At 38.1% G+C, this 15,663-nt stretch overlaps 1 protein-coding gene across 18 annotated transcripts in view; it reads right to left on the bottom strand.

The window, feature by feature from the left end:
* The window catches only part of NRXN1 (neurexin 1), a 1,127,862-nt gene that overhangs the window by 594,014 nt on the left and 518,185 nt on the right, over positions 1–15,663 (bottom strand). For 11 of the 18 annotated variants that reach the window (XM_065890685.1, XM_065890668.1, XM_065890670.1 and 8 more), the window contains 3 exons: positions 12,854–13,237; positions 5,731–5,934; positions 3,158–3,184 (listed from right to left, as the gene is read on the bottom strand). In XM_065890685.1, the coding sequence (XP_065746757.1) occupies positions 3,158–3,184; positions 5,731–5,934; positions 12,854–13,237 (615 nt within the window). The remainder of the gene's footprint in view (positions 1–3,157; positions 3,185–5,730; positions 5,935–12,853; positions 13,238–15,663) is intronic. The other 7 variants (XM_065890675.1, XM_065890679.1, XM_065890681.1 and 4 more) reach the window with 1 other exon arrangement.

The raw sequence follows: 15,663 nt of genomic DNA, 5'->3' as shown, positions 1-15,663 counted from the left end.
CACCAAGCCGCAGATAACAAACATATTTTAGCAATGAAATAAGCTAATGAACATCAATGAACTGAGATTGGTCTGGGATTGTGTGCAGAGACATTCCATTTGTAATCGGAGAGATCAAAGCATACATTTTGACACTGACATGACCGCTATTCACAGAGACGGTTCTTTTTAAAAAGTACCCTTTCCACACATAAAAATAAGCTTTTGATTTTAAAATAAAAACAGCCTCTCTCCTTCCATTTAAAGATTCTTGACAGCTTTTCCTATGGGGCAGGGGGGGAAAGGTGGCAACAAAAAATCTGACAGAGATGGTCCCTGGAATTCAAATCAGCCCTTTCTCAAAAGGACCTTAACAAAAGGCTTCCCCCTGGCCTGTGCATGGAAGATTCCATTGCTGCATCTAAACTACTGACACAAGAAGGGCCGAAAAAGAAACGTATCTGCCATCTCCTAGTCCCAGAGATCTGAATACATGCAATGCAGCTAGACCTTCCACCCTCCTCACTTACTACCTATTCTTCAGCAGCAGAGACTGGAGAGTCTGACGCTTTATATATTTTCTTTTCCGTATCAAGTAATATCTCCTTGTAAACTGAGGAAGGGAGGGTGGAGGGGTGAATGAGAAAGGATGAAGTGACTACGGGAAAAAGCTGAGCAATTCTGAGTAAGTGTAGAGAAACTGGAGAAGATTTCCATTCAAAATTAATAATTTATAGAGTTTAATATTCATTCTCAATGCAAGATAATTTTTATGTTACAGTTTGTATACTTGCTGTGGAAATTCTCTTAAAGACATCAATTGAGGTATTCTTTATTAAGCTCAAAACACAGTTGATGTCTTAGGTATGGTATAATTTTTAGACGGTGGTGGCTGAAAGTTGTGATTTAGTAAATGTACATTTCAGTTTCAGACAGACTTATGGCTTACAGAGGATAAATGGAGTAAGTCAATCTTTCACTAAACTACAAGTTATACTGAGATACAAGTATTTTATTTATATTTTTTATTGGGTACAAAATGCAGTCCAGGTGGACAGCTCTGCTTATTTATCACTGTGAGTTAGATTTGCATTATTTGAAATGTAAATTCCTCCCTCCCCTCAAAGTTGAGTAATGACATGAATTCTAGATGGAACTTGGAGTTCTGGCTACATCTGCCCACTATTCCCCAAATAAAACAAAGGCAAAGGAAATGAAAACATTACCTGATCACTGAATGTGCTTTCCAGTGACTGCTGTCAAGTTAAGGCATTTGCAGTCCTGTCCGAGGTGTGCACTGAAAGCTCACAACCATTGGTTTAATCCAAGTAATTTAAGTGTAACACACACTCCTTAAAAAGGGAAAAAATCCACTAACCAGCAAAAACCTTTTTCCTCAAAGGTATTATTCTGTGAAATATCCAGAGAAAATACTATGCTTAATATCAGTCTTATAATAATAAGCCAAATGGAGAGAAGGAGCTAACAAGGGTAATTAGACTATAAACAAGTATTTTAAAAAAAACCATTGATAGAGCTGAGAACACAGAAGCACATTTGATGGGGTTAATTTCCATTAAATACTAGAGCTTATGTAGTTATATTTTGTAAATAAAAACCCATGCTTTATTGTATGCCTAATATAAATAAAATTATAGCAGAAGTCTAGAAAAATAGTTTCCTCACATGGATTTTCTAAGATCCAGGGAGAATCAAGAACATCTACGGCTGCACTGAGTCACAAATCTGGCTTTGGGAAAAGATTTTGTGAGTTGCTACTTTGTCTGCATCTATGCTCCAGAGCTGAAAGCAAACTGGACCATGGTATCAGACTTCTAAACCTGTGCTCCTTTTCAGAGAGTGTAGTAAAGATGGGGTTTGAGAAGAGATGATGTATACTTGAAAAATTCTACTTGTATTAGAGCTCTGAGAGATTAGTTCAGGAACTGTATTCTGTTTGAGATGATTTTTATGCCTGTATGATAGTATAATAATTTATTTTTTCATAAATCATGATTCAGTTACCTTTTTATTGCTATGTTTGGAAAGACTGGCTTTTATTCTGCTTTAATATGAATATTAAAATATTTTAAGACAAATCTGAGTTGTAAGAAGCACGGGTATTTGAAATAGCATGCATTTAATTAGATAAAGCTTCTTGTTTTTGTAAGTTGGAGACCGTCATTTTATTCCTCAGAGGATGACTTACTGACATTTGGAAACACAGCCAAAGGTTTTGGGAGTAGACTCCATCAACTCACATTCAGCATTTTCCAAGGATATAAAAAAAATGTTTTACTGACTATGACAGTGAAAGATTAGAAGCTTGTTAGAACCATTTTAGTTAAATAACTAACAACTTTGATATATTAGATGAGATTCCTCAATGTGGTCAGCACAACCTGGAAAAGAAAAACCTAAATATTTACGTAAAGAAATAAGTTTACACTTCAGATAATGCTACAACTCAAAATAAAATCACAGTCCTTACATCCTTTCAAGTTCTCTAGTCCAAATCAAAAAACTCAGTCCATGCATCTTTTCTAACTCATCATTTGGCATGCATATCACAGATTTGAAGGGTTTGGGTTATTTTTGCAGATATATGATTAGGATGTAAAAATTCATTATGTAAATAGTCATAATGTACAAGAAAAAACTCTTTAGATAAGTAATTTTCTGTATAAACATAAAACTTGGAAAAACACACATTTTCCAATGTAAAATTTTGGTTGAATTTAGAAGGGTTTAATAGTAACTTTCACATGAAAAGATTTTTTTTTTCTATATTTGAGTTAAGAGATAAAAACAGAAAGTGAAGGAAATAAGACCCCACAGTATTTTCTCCTAATTTGGTTGTGAAGAGAACTACTGGAGTCCAAGATCTGCCAAAATACAAATGCTATTTGCTTTATCCAAAGGTCTACAGAGACGTTTGCACCTTCTGTTACAAGATATTTGTCACCTCTTTTCCCACTTAGAGGTAGGAACTGAAGCAGGAAAGTCTTCAGCTGGACAGATTTCAAAATGAATTTTTACAACCCAGATGATGGACTGGTATACTTCAAAAGTGAATTCATGAGTTTTATAAATGCCTTTCTCTTGCTCTCTTTTTTTTCTTGACTAGCTACATCATAATGGAGGAATAACATTTTAAAAATTTTGAATAGGCACTTACTGGAATTACAGTTAATCCTGATACAATCTAGATGGGGAAGAATAGATGAAAAATGAAAATTTATCCTTCAAGGTAATAGCTGCAGACATCCAATAAAACACAGTCCACCCTTCCGGGGACAGACACATGCAAATATGGCCACTCCATATTGTTTATTCTTTACATCTAGAACCCAGATTCATTGTTATAAAACTGCACCATTGGAAACAACAATTAGAAGGTTTTTTAAAAAATGGCCAATTCAAACAAAGCTACATGGTGACAAATCTAAGTGAAATAAAGAATTGTTAACTGTCAAAGATGCTTGGCTTAGACTGGCTGCAGCTTTCTCCCCATCTGTGAAAGAACAAATCATTGTTTTCAATATAATTAAAAAGTGCTCCGTCACAATGGGGTACAGTGCAAGCTCAGCTAGGCTCAGACATCTTGAACCTCCAAAATCTATTATCCCACAAAGGCCAACAGAATCCTATAGAATTGTCATGGTCAAATGGAGAGCTAGTTGAAATTATTCTCATTTCACCCTAATGTATTTATTATTATTATTATTTGCTTGGGCAAAAAAGGTAAGAGCCAGGTGTTAGCTGGATTCCGTGCCTTGTATTAATTGGAGGAAGAAAGAAACAACTGTTCCCTTTAGAAACTCTAGTGGCTAAGGAGCAGTGTCATTCTTCAGAGCACACACACCTATCCCTCTGTTAGGAGCTAACAATGTTATCTCTGCGTAGTAAGTCTCATGGTAACTACTGCTATTGATTTTCCTTTTCCTATACTTTCTTCTTATATAAAATCAGATTCCCTAACAGAATGTCTAATCTGGATAACACAGGCTGTGATTATAAGGGTTATCTTTAAAGGATCATGTGGCATGTTTTATGTTTATATTATATATAGATAAATATTTGTTGGTTTTGTTTGTAGTATTTAATGCCTTTGGGGAACATGAAAAATACAAACCTAGATTCTGTTTCCATATAGCTGAGTTTGTCATGTGTCGTCAACCGCATCAGAAAAGTGGTTGCAAACAGCCAAGGATCAGCACCTACACAACTCTTTCCACAGAATGCTTTGCTGTTGGAAAATTCCCATGAGCGAGCATGTCCACCGCCCAGGGCTAACAGCCCCTTTACTGCAATTAGGCAATTTTGATTGACTTGTAGTAACCTATCATTGTCACTAGAGGGAACTCTAACAGAACTGTAAAAGAGTACTATGTGTTCTTTAGTAATCTTAAAAAAAAAGTCTTATTATTGAACTTAATTTAACTAATATTAATTGATGCAATTGTATGCAATAAACTACCAATGAAGTAATTTTACATTGTATGAGCTACTATTCTGCCCAACATAATTTGAAGATGTATGTGGGGTTTTCACAAATGCCTTACCTCATCACATTTTACTACTCTTTTTGTAAATCTATGTAGTCTTGAATTTCATTTTTCTCTCTGTTTATTCATTATTGTGTGTACTCAGCACTTCCAGGAAATACAGTAAAACCTCATTAATTTATACTCCTATTATTTGGAGTTAATGATAATATTGAAATGTACTGGGCAGAATATTTGTAATCCTTCATTCGATACGAGTGGAGATCGCCTGAGAAAAATTAAACAAATTATGAAAGGCCAAGTTTGGGAAGAAAACTGATTTCAAGTAATTTACTATACAATGATGGCACAACTAACATGAAATAATGTGCTAATTATGGATAATTATTAACCACCCATTAACATCAGCCTAGTAAGACCTTTCCTTAAGATTTTTCCAGCTATTAATTTGTGTTTTTGAATGTAATTGAAAACAAAACTGCTTACAATTTTTTTTTCCTTACAATTTAGACTTTTTCTTAATTCAGCCTGGTCTTCCCCCAGATTTCATCCAGTTTGGTGAGGTTTTACTGTAGTGACTCTTTCTGAATGCTACAATTAAGCAGGAAAGCATTATTTTTCTGTAGAAGAGTCTGTGTCTTTAGTGTTCTCATGGCTGTTTGCTGAGGGCCGCAGACTTTGGGCATTGAAGGGTTGTGTATTGCTGTTTGATAGCAAAATATCACCACACAGTATTTCCAAACAGAAAAGATGGATTACCACAAAGGTAATTATTCAAAGGAGAAGCCCAAGGAGTAGAGAAAGAGCAACTGTTGATCTAGATCACTAAGTAGAAATTTGACATTTTATAGCATATGTTATCCAAGTAAAAGTTGGTGTATTTTTGTCTTATCTGAAAGGATTTCACCTATAACCAATCAGAGTGTCAGTCAATATAAAAGTAGGAAATTCAGTTTGAGGCATCGTTAAGCCTGAACATTTATACTTTCAATTAACCTCATTAATACATATGGCTTCCCTTTTAAGAACCCTCAGTGGTAGGAATCACAAAACAGTAAATTATGTTAACGAAATAGGAACAATAAAACGATGTCCCCCAAACCTAAATGAATTTAAATAATGGAGATGAGACCATTAAGTGTTTTAACTTTCCATGGCAAACAGGCTACTTGATAAATGTTTGCAGGCAAAACTGAACAAAAAGTGAAAAGTGTTAGTTCAATGGGGGAAGGCGAGTTGTTACCTAGATTGACCGTCAGTTTCACACGTCCTGCGTCCAGCTCCAGGCGGAGGGTGTCTGCTGAGTCTCTGGAGGTGGTTGCCATGAGAATGCCATATGCGCGTTGGGACCGAAACCGTAAGGATACATCCTCAGCCTCTGTGTGCATCACCAGCGGGAGCTGGATTTTCATAAACATACTCCCATCATAGCTCAGAACCGTTGCTTCTATAGATGGGAAATGAATATAAAAGCTCTTGGTCAGTTTAGTGCATTTATACTTTGAAAAGGAAAAGCATGACCTATTAAAGGTTTCCATATAGAACACAAGACACAAACTCAGCTCATCTTCTTCCGAAATGAGCAAAATTTTTTTTTAAACTAGAAAGAGGAGTCACAGGAGAGAGAACTTCCTCTGTGAAGTATATGCTAAAGTCCAGAAGCAGAGGTGGCTGCACTTCCCTTTCTGTACCCACAGCACTTTCTACGTATAGCATTCATCCTGTCAGATTATCCAGGTTCATGTATGCATAGCCCTTCTCAACAGCAGACATCGTCTTTTTTGGTATAGCCATAGCGTGAGCCTGGCTTGAAGCACCAGCAACTGTATATGCACGTTTATATATGGTCAGGCCACTGATCAGCTCCGTGAAATTAAACTTGGCTCTGCATCGTTCACCTGCAAAGTGAGAGGGTGCTACTAGAGCATCTCTAAGGCCTTTGCTTACCCAAAAAGCCCATGATTCTAAGAAAAGTTATATCATCATCTTTTTCATAATTTCTGCCCTAATACAATCAAAAAAGAAACATTAAAAATATGACTTAAATATAGGATTCAGGCCAACACTTTTCCAGAGGTGATGTTCAAAAACAGAAGAAAACAGAAGAAAAAATGATATTACCAAACAACAGGTAATGCTTCTTCTGAGTCATTATGGTTAACAAGGTAATTCATTTTTACAAAGACACAAACTGTAACTTCATTTGAAAGTTCATTTGCAGATAAGGGGTAACTTAAAGCATTATCTGTAAGCACCACCACGGTGTTCCGAAAAAATTAAGCTATCACCAAAAAGTCAATAACTATGTACCTGGGTAACATTGAGTAAGGATGGGGGTGGGACTGAGAAGCTTGTGTGGGTGTGTGCTACTAAAGGAAAATGGATTGCTTTAATGGGGAAGTTGCTTAATGCTGCATTAAACACATAGAGAAGCGAATAGCAAAACTGTTGATCTCAAACTGACTGTTTTAAGAAATAGCACCCCTTAGTGTTAAACACCATATGGTTGTGGAACCCTGCAAAACAAGTATGAGTCATTTTGCTTTCCCATGGGTTCTGATAACGCAGAATACCATTTAATAAAAGAAAACCTACCTGAAATTAAAATAAACTAGGAAATTCTCATTATCTTGCCTATTTACAGCAATTAACTTTACTGATGAAACCATGCTTATTATGAAGACTGTATTTTGGAGTTGTGGTTTTGAAAGATTATCTTCCAAAAAGTCAGGAAAATCAAGTATTGCTTGTAACAGACTTTAATCATTAGTTATCTTCGTGGGACTGAATGCACATCCAGAACAGATAAGTGCCCAGGGCTCCAGAACTCCCTCCTTAGGGCCCTTCTCTTTTCTCTCTACCTCTTAAGGGATCTTGGTCAACTCACATGCTCACTCCCCCTAATACTTATTAACAGTCCTGACTTCTCTCCTGAGCCCCATCAAACATCCATCAGCCATTGCCTATTTGACATCTCCAATCTGAATAAGATACACACACCAAAAATGAACAAATTCAGCATGTTCCTGCCCCAGTGTTCTCCATCTCAGTAAATGGCTTAACACCATTATTCAGACCTTAACCTTTCTGCGTTCTCTCTTACCCTCTCTGCCACATCCAATCTATTTGCAAATCTGCAAGTCTTGCAGCCTCTGATTCCAATCCATTTCCTGAATCAATCAGTTCTTGCCGCTATAGTACCTTAGACTCTGCTCTCATGTCTCACCTAGACCACTATGATAGCTCCCTCAATGGTCTCCCTACTTCTACTCTTTCTCCCTATACACAGCAGCCAGGCTAAACTTTTAAATAAGTCGATCAGATTCAATAGCACTTCATTGATTCAACTGTGCACACCCAACCCCCCCCACCTCCATCCTTCACCTCTCCACCCCTCGCCAATAGATTCCCACCACTGCAGTTAGAATAAAATCTGTATTCCTTTTATTAACCTATAAGGTTGTGTGTGATTCGGCCTCTGCCCATCTCTCTGGTCTCAGCTTTTAGCATGTCCTCCCTTGTTTAGTAAACTCCAGCCACACTGATTTCATCTCTCATTCAAGTATCTGCACTTGTGGAGCCTTCTGTCTTAAAAGGTCTCACCCCTAGATCTTTATATGGCTTGTTCCTTCAGCATTCAGGTCTCTGGTCAAATGTTACTCCAGAGACGCCTGCTTCAAATCCTGCTTCTAATTCCCCCTCCAGTTATTCTATATCTACTTACCATTTCTTTTTTTAAATTACCATTTCTGATTTGTTTGTATAGTATAATCTGTCTTTGCCTTTTAGTATGTGACAGTCATTACAGCAGAAGCTGAGCTCTGCTATTCATTGCTCTATCATCAGCCAAGTGCACCAAAAAGCGCCGGGCAAACAGTAGAGCCTCGATAAAATTGACTGAATTGACAATTGCACTTGATACTGAGGATATATGAAAGAGCATATTTCAATTTGAATATCATGCATACATAAATACTCACTAATGAGATTATTTATTCTGTCTATTGTAAGTGAATCTAATTTTGGCAAGGTAGATGAACATCCCTTAAAGTCTACGTTGAAAGCCATAACTGTGCCACAAAAGACAGACTAGGAGAGGGGTCTGTTTACCAAAACAGGGGTCTCATGGCTAAGCACTGACCTAAGTACTGAGAAAATAAAACATGATCCCCTTAAAATATGGTGCTTCTACGTCATATCACATATCTACATCATATTTTTCCAATAAGGTTTCCCTAAAGAAAATCTAGTAGGAGTTGCTCAAAGAATAATTAAAACATGATTGTAAAGCTGTAGTGAATACTAGAAAAAAAAAATGCTTCTAGTATAATCTTAAAGAAATTCAATCTCTACCATTTCTCTTCCTAATTTATAGCCAATTATTGTCCATATCTATAAAGCAACAAATATTTGAATAAAAATTTAAAAGCCATTATCAATTGTTCAGTTACTTTGGTGTTATACAGAGAAAAGGGCGAAAATATTTTTAGTTTTCTCTTATTTAATCTGTAAATCTAGTCTCTATTATTCAACAATCATTTTTTTAAATGATCTCATATTCTTCTATGAAATGTAGCTTAATTTGATTGACAATTAAGTAGAGGGAACATCCTTTTAGAAACATAGATGACTGACAATGGATCATAAATATTGTATGAAATACAATCCAAAGTAAAAAAAAAAAAAATCAGTATCATTGGCCTTTAACATTCTCTGAAAAACTGCAGGCATGAAATAACAGTAAAGTAATAAAACTCGAGTGTCTCTGAGTTAATGTTTAATTAGACAAGAAATGGAAAATGCAAAGGTTGTAGTCTAGAGTTGCCAAATAAATGGTAAACAACATTCTGACATTTGAAGGTTATGCTATTTGGCAGCATCCTTTAAACATTCGTAAACATCGCTTAGAACACAAAAGAGTGCTTTAAAAGGCTAATTCTAATACAGTACTTCCCAGCAGGAGAGAAAGTTTCAACTCCGTCCCCTCCATCTCCTTCCCCCTTGTCGTTAAGTTTGATAAATTTGCTTTTCTGTGTTATTCCTTCTTGTGGTTTAAAGTGTACACCTGTGCTCAGTTTTGCCGAAAGGCAGTCACATATTGTGGTCAGCGATGAAAATCAGACAGGGAGCCAAATTACATTGCTCTGACATCTGTCCCTCCATCTGCTGGAGTTTTAACAAACAAGTATAAAGTAGACCTCCAATGATACCATATACATACAACCAAGAAGGATTTCTCTGTGACCAAGTCTCCACAAATTCTCAGTTTAACAAAGTAAAGCAGGAGGGAAGGTGCTGAATGCAATTTATATTCAATTGGACATGACTTCTATACGACTCTTCTTTATGGGATCAGTGCACATAAAACAAAATACTATTTTCTTGTTTGCCTAAGTCAGCATACACTCCGATCCTTTTAATAAACTCTTCTGCTTACTTAATGAAGAATGAAGATTTTCTATGTGATTGCAACATCGTTCCCCATGCTGCAATGTCCAAGGACTTGAACATGCTTCTTTATAAATTAACATTTATTGCTCAATAATAGCAAAATAGAAACTTTATAAATGGCTTTTTCTTTTTTTTTTTAAATTTCAAGAGTTGTCAGTCAACTCTTATGTGATCAACAGCCTTATGTGATCAGAGTATATGTGAAGAAGAACCACAGTCAAAGCTCTCTCTTTTGAATTGGAAACCCTGAGGTTGGACATGATCTTGTGTCGACTGAACTAGGGCAGAGCTGGGAACTGGACAGAAGCCAGATTTTGTGGTATTGAGCATGACAAGCATCCCACATAACCCTTGTTCTTGGGAGATGCCACATGTGAGCAGGAAAATTAATTCTAAAAAGCAAAGACTTCTCACAGTACACTGGGTAGTCCAGAAACAAAAACCTCACAAAAATGACTATTTTCTCTCCTCAGTACACAACCAACCTGTATTCAAAGAAATCTGCAGAAATTTCCAGCCACCTATCAGATAAAAATGTATGTTGAATCCCAGTGATGAAGTTTGCTACTAAATTCTCATTTGCAAAGCTGCATATGCTTGCCACCCCTCCTTCTAATTACTGCAATATATAAATAGTTTCGCTCCCTCATTCTGGTTTAGGAAGCTCTACAATTTCCATTCTTATTTCTGCCATATGTAGTAGCAGAATATTGCCACAGGGTGGTACACCATGCATATTTAACTGAAGGCCTTTGTAATTTGTGTGACAGTTCAGTTATACCCTTTTCTAGCTTCACTTAAGCAGGAGGCATCAGAGTAAGTGACAGCTCTCTGAGTGATTAAAATGAAAACACCCTGCCGATGCAGGGGACACGGGTTCGTGCCCCAGTCCGGGAAGATCCCACATGCCGCGGGGCGGCTGGGCCCGTGAGCCATGGCTGCTGGGCCTGCGCGTCCAGAGCCTGTGCTCCGCAACGGGAGAGGCCACAGCAGTGAGAGGCCCGCGTACCGCAAAAAAAAAAAAAAAAAAAAAAAAAGTGAAAACACAATCTTAAATCACACAGGTCTGCTAATCTCACATTATACCTAACTGTAATATATCTCGCAAGCTTTGTCACTTTGTTGTTGTTGCCTCCTTTGGGAAATTTCTAAAAACTATACGATAAAAACAAATAAACTGAAATTAGAACGGAAAATGTGCAGAGAATATATACCTTACAAACAAAACTATGCAGAAATAATTAACCTCTAATGATTATTCATAGGAATTTCAATTAAGTACTAGGAGAATGAATGAATCTAGGCAATTAAAATATTTATCTATCTATGGACCTATCTCATTGTACAACCCAGAACAGTGATAGTATTTTGGTAGGTAATTTAAGATCATTATTAGGTCATTATTATTGATTTTTATATTGATTAAGCTGATAACCTCTTTATTGAGATAAAGAATCAAAATCACATTTCAACTTTAGATTCTGGAAAAGAAATACTTGTCTAGTAAGTATTAGCTTAAGTAAATTAAACTATTTCAGGAATGCAGGGTCAAAAAGACTGTGTATGGCTTAAAAAATAAATGGCAGGGCTTCCCTGGTGGGGCAGTGGTTGAGAATCTGCCTGCTAATGCAGGGGACACGGGTTCGAGCCCTGGTCTGGGAGGATCCCACATGCCGCGGAGCAACTAGGCCTGTGAGCCACAACTACTGAGCCTGTGCATCTGGAGCCTGTGCTCCACAACAAGAGAGGCCGCGATAGTGAGAGGCCCGAGCACCGCGATGAAGAGTGGCTCCGGCTTGCCACAACTAGAGAAAGCCCTCACACAGAAACGAAGACCCTACACAGCAAAAATAAATAAAAATAAAATTAATAAACTCCTACCCCCAACATCTTCTTTAAAAAAAATAAAAAAAGTAAATGGCAGGTACTTTTAGGCTAAATGTCTAAGACAGCAATGTTATTTGGAGCATGGGAGGACAGGCAACAACTCGTCAATATTTTTTCATATTGATATTTTGTTCCATTGTTGAAAATGAGTGACAATGGGTATAGCGACTAAAGCATTTATCTGAAACTCTTGGGTCGATGAAAGAACATACTTAGACATATGTGTTCTGCTATTTCTTCCTTTTGTCTGGTCTACAAATGAGCGGTGACAGCTATCACACTTTACTCTTCCTTTAACCCTATTCTCCTTCTAATGGGAGAAGAAAAAAAAAAATGTAGCTTTGCCTCCTGCAAGAGAAGGAAAAAGAGGCACCCGTTCAGAGCTTCCACAGACATGCTAAGTCTTAATATCAAATTGGTAAAGGAACCTCTACCAATTGGGTCAGTTGGGTCTTAGGCAAAGGTAAGTGCCTTTGAAATTAGGGTGTACTTCTGAAAATGCTGGTATAACTTAGATGGTTTAAAGTCACCTTACTCTTCAAATTTCAAACTTGAGAAGGTCCACTAAAGTGAAATGACAGGCTCAGGCAATAGTGTCAGGGAAGCTGCAACTCACAGCTTAGCTTGCTTCGAATGCTATTTTTGACATAGATATTAGCACTAGATGCCAGAAGGATGTCTAATTCATTCCTTTTTTTACTTTCTAGTGTCTTGAAATTAAAAACTGGGCAAGAGAGACAGTGATTGTCTTTGATACATCTTAGGCTCATACCCTAGAGGATCCAAAAGACCCAACTATTTATTTATCCCTGCAATACACTTAAAAAGCTGTGTCTTCCCAGGATCAGGCCCTTTGAAAATCATTAAGGACTCATCAGTAACATACGTCAGGTGTGGCTGCACAGCTTGCAGAGAGTTTACTTCCGCAGAGCATACGTTATGTTTCAATGGTCATTTAAAGTTTGAGGTCCACGCTGAATACGCTTTTCAGCTCAGGGGAGTCAGCAGCTTGGATTTTGGAACCTTACCTCTCTCGCAGGACCTGCCAAGATAGCCTGTTCCGGAACAATCGCAGACATATCTGTTCCACCCATCCCTGCACATGCCGCTGTTTTTGCAAGGGTTGCTAAGGCACGGTTTTGCTGTTTCCCTGGAGCAGGACGGCTTCACTCCAGCAGTACTTTGAACTTCAGCCATTTGCCGGATATCTTTGCTCTGGCCATCAATGAACAAATCTCTTATGCAGCCCACGTAGCCATAGTTGAGCAGCGCAGTCCACACCTCAGTGGGGAAGACGAGGCCGGCCTTATTTTCTGGCAAGCCCCCCAGGTACAACTCGTCATCCAGGTCCAGAATCTCACTCTCTCCAGGAGCAGTGTAGGGCGTGCGCAGAGTGTTGACAGAAATGGTACCTGTTGCAAAGACAAGAGAGCACACAGGTCTTTACAGCGTGCAACCTGTTCTGAATATCACACTTTCTCTCCTTCATCTGCCTGAGGGTGAACTCCTTGAGGGCAGACATTTCTTATTTTTCTTTCTATTCCTGGTGTACTTCCTAGGGAAATGAACAGAAATATGTGGAATTAAATAACTTTAAGAATAAGGAAAACTGTCATTTAAATGGTTCTATCTCACTTTGGGAATGAAAACCAAAGTGTACAGACAAGAAAGAGTGTTTGTCAGCCCCTAAGAGTTCAGGGGAAAAAGGAAGGAAGGAAGGAAGGAAGGAAGGAAGGAAGGAAGGAAGGAAGGAAGGAAGGAAGGAAGGAGGGAGGGAGGGAGGGAGGGAGGGAGGGAGGGAGGGAGGGAGGAAGGAAGGAAGGAAGGAAGGAAGGAAGGGAGAAGGGAAAAGGAGGGAGGGAGGGAGTAAGGGAGGGAAGAGAAAATGGCATTCTTACCACTCTCTAACAGTTCAGCCAAGATGGAAAGAAAGGAAGGGTGGAAGGGGAGGGAGGGGAGGGTGGGAGGGGAGGGAGGGGTGGGAGGCAGGAGGGAGAAGGAGAAGGAGAGGGAAAGAGAAAGAAAGAAGGAGAAATTGGCATGCTACATCACTCTCTGGAATAAAGTCAGACTCTCTTTGGTTAGTGTTCATTTTCAAAGCAGGTATGCATCTGCAAACCAATGAAAGGTTGTGTTGTGCCCCCATCCTTAACTGGCTTCATTGTTTTTATTGTACACAACACATCGACAGATTATCTATGTCAAAACCTGACTTCATCACACTCAGCTGTATGAATCTATTACTTAGCCTCTATGGTCTCAGTTTACTCATTCATAATATGGGCATAGTAATATGACCTACCTCATATGAGTGTTAAATAAAATAATACAGGTAAAGTGTCTGGTTTGTAGTAAGCACTACATAAATGCTGTCTATCATGATTCATCACAAGAACCAAGTCAAATTGGGTGTTTACTATTTTTTTTAAAAAACAAACTAGGTACTTACTTATCTAAAAAAACAAACTAGTTACTTATTGACAAGTTGTTTTTCCTTCCTCACTCCAATGTGAGGGGAAAATAACTCTATTAGTTTATAAACACGTGGAAATCCTAGCCTTAAGCATAGGATGAAGAGGTAGACATTCACATGGGATTATTTGAGGATCACAGAAAAAATTATATATTTATGGAGTCCATTAACAGAAGAAAAAAAGAAAGACAGCAGGCATTTTCCTGATCAAAACTTTCATCCTGTACCACCAGATTACTCAAAATTCCACTAATATTCTATCTTCAGAAAGATCTTTGTAAAAATGCAAATATGATACCCGAAAAGGACACCACATTGACCCATTTCCAGATTACCCCAGATTTCTTTCTCAGGTCTAGACCATAAAGCAGACTAGGGACCCAGAGTCTAACAAGAGAAAGTGGATTAGAAGCCTCAGGGATTTAGAGTGCAGACAAAATGGGAGAGGCCTGAAGACAGAAGATGGGGTACAGAGGTAGAGACAGAAAGGGAAGGGAAAGGGTAGTGTGTGTAGAGGGTGGGTAGGAAATTAGTTCTTTCGCCAACTAGCGAAGGCCCACTCCAAATGGAACTATGGCCTGTGGTGAACGTGAAACGTGCATCTAAGCACACAGGGCTGCCAGGCCCTGCATTGTTCCCAGGAGACTCCCAAATCCCAGCAGAGGGGTGCTCCTCGATATGGGCAGTGTAATGGGATCTGTCTTTGTGAGGGAGAAGGGCATGGAAGCCGCTGACGGAGACCTTGCGCCGGCCAAGTCGTTAAGAAGACATTTGTCTCTCTAGACTTCCACAGAAAGAAGTGGAAAAAGCTCCTAGGGGAGAAACACTCAAAGGCATTGCTATTTTGGCCTTCCAAAGAGGGGGGTATAATAAGGATTTTGGAAGGAGGCAGCAAAAGGGGAAAATGACAAAGTGCTTGTTTTTACTGTTCACATTTGTGCAAGTGTCTAGAAGAAAATTCATTTAGGAACATACAGGAACCGGAAAATCCCACTTAGAAAAATATTTTTAAAATCATTTAGGGGAAATTAAATATATAATTTTGAGAGAGAATGGTGACACTTTTCTAAATAGAATTTCATTACACGCATTTTTAACTGTTCAAAATGCCCTAAGAAGTGAGTTGAGATGATCCCTAACCTCTGCAGCAGCTAATATAAGTTAGAAAATGATGAGAGTTAAGTGTTAATGACAAAAGGTAAGGTGGACATTAAGAAAAAAAAAAATGTGGAAAGCAAAGTGTTGTATGCAATGAACACAGTGACTTTTAGGATTTTAAGATAAAAGAGAGAGAGATGCCAGCTCCTGTTTTCCAATTAGTTCAAGAAGACTGCCTAGAAATAAATACGTCATATTCAGAGACAA

This window comes from Phocoena phocoena, chromosome 14 (assembly GCF_963924675.1).
Source record: "Phocoena phocoena chromosome 14, mPhoPho1.1, whole genome shotgun sequence".
NCBI lineage: Eukaryota > Metazoa > Chordata > Mammalia > Artiodactyla > Phocoenidae > Phocoena > Phocoena phocoena.
This window is presented reverse-complemented; position numbering and strand designations above follow the sequence as displayed.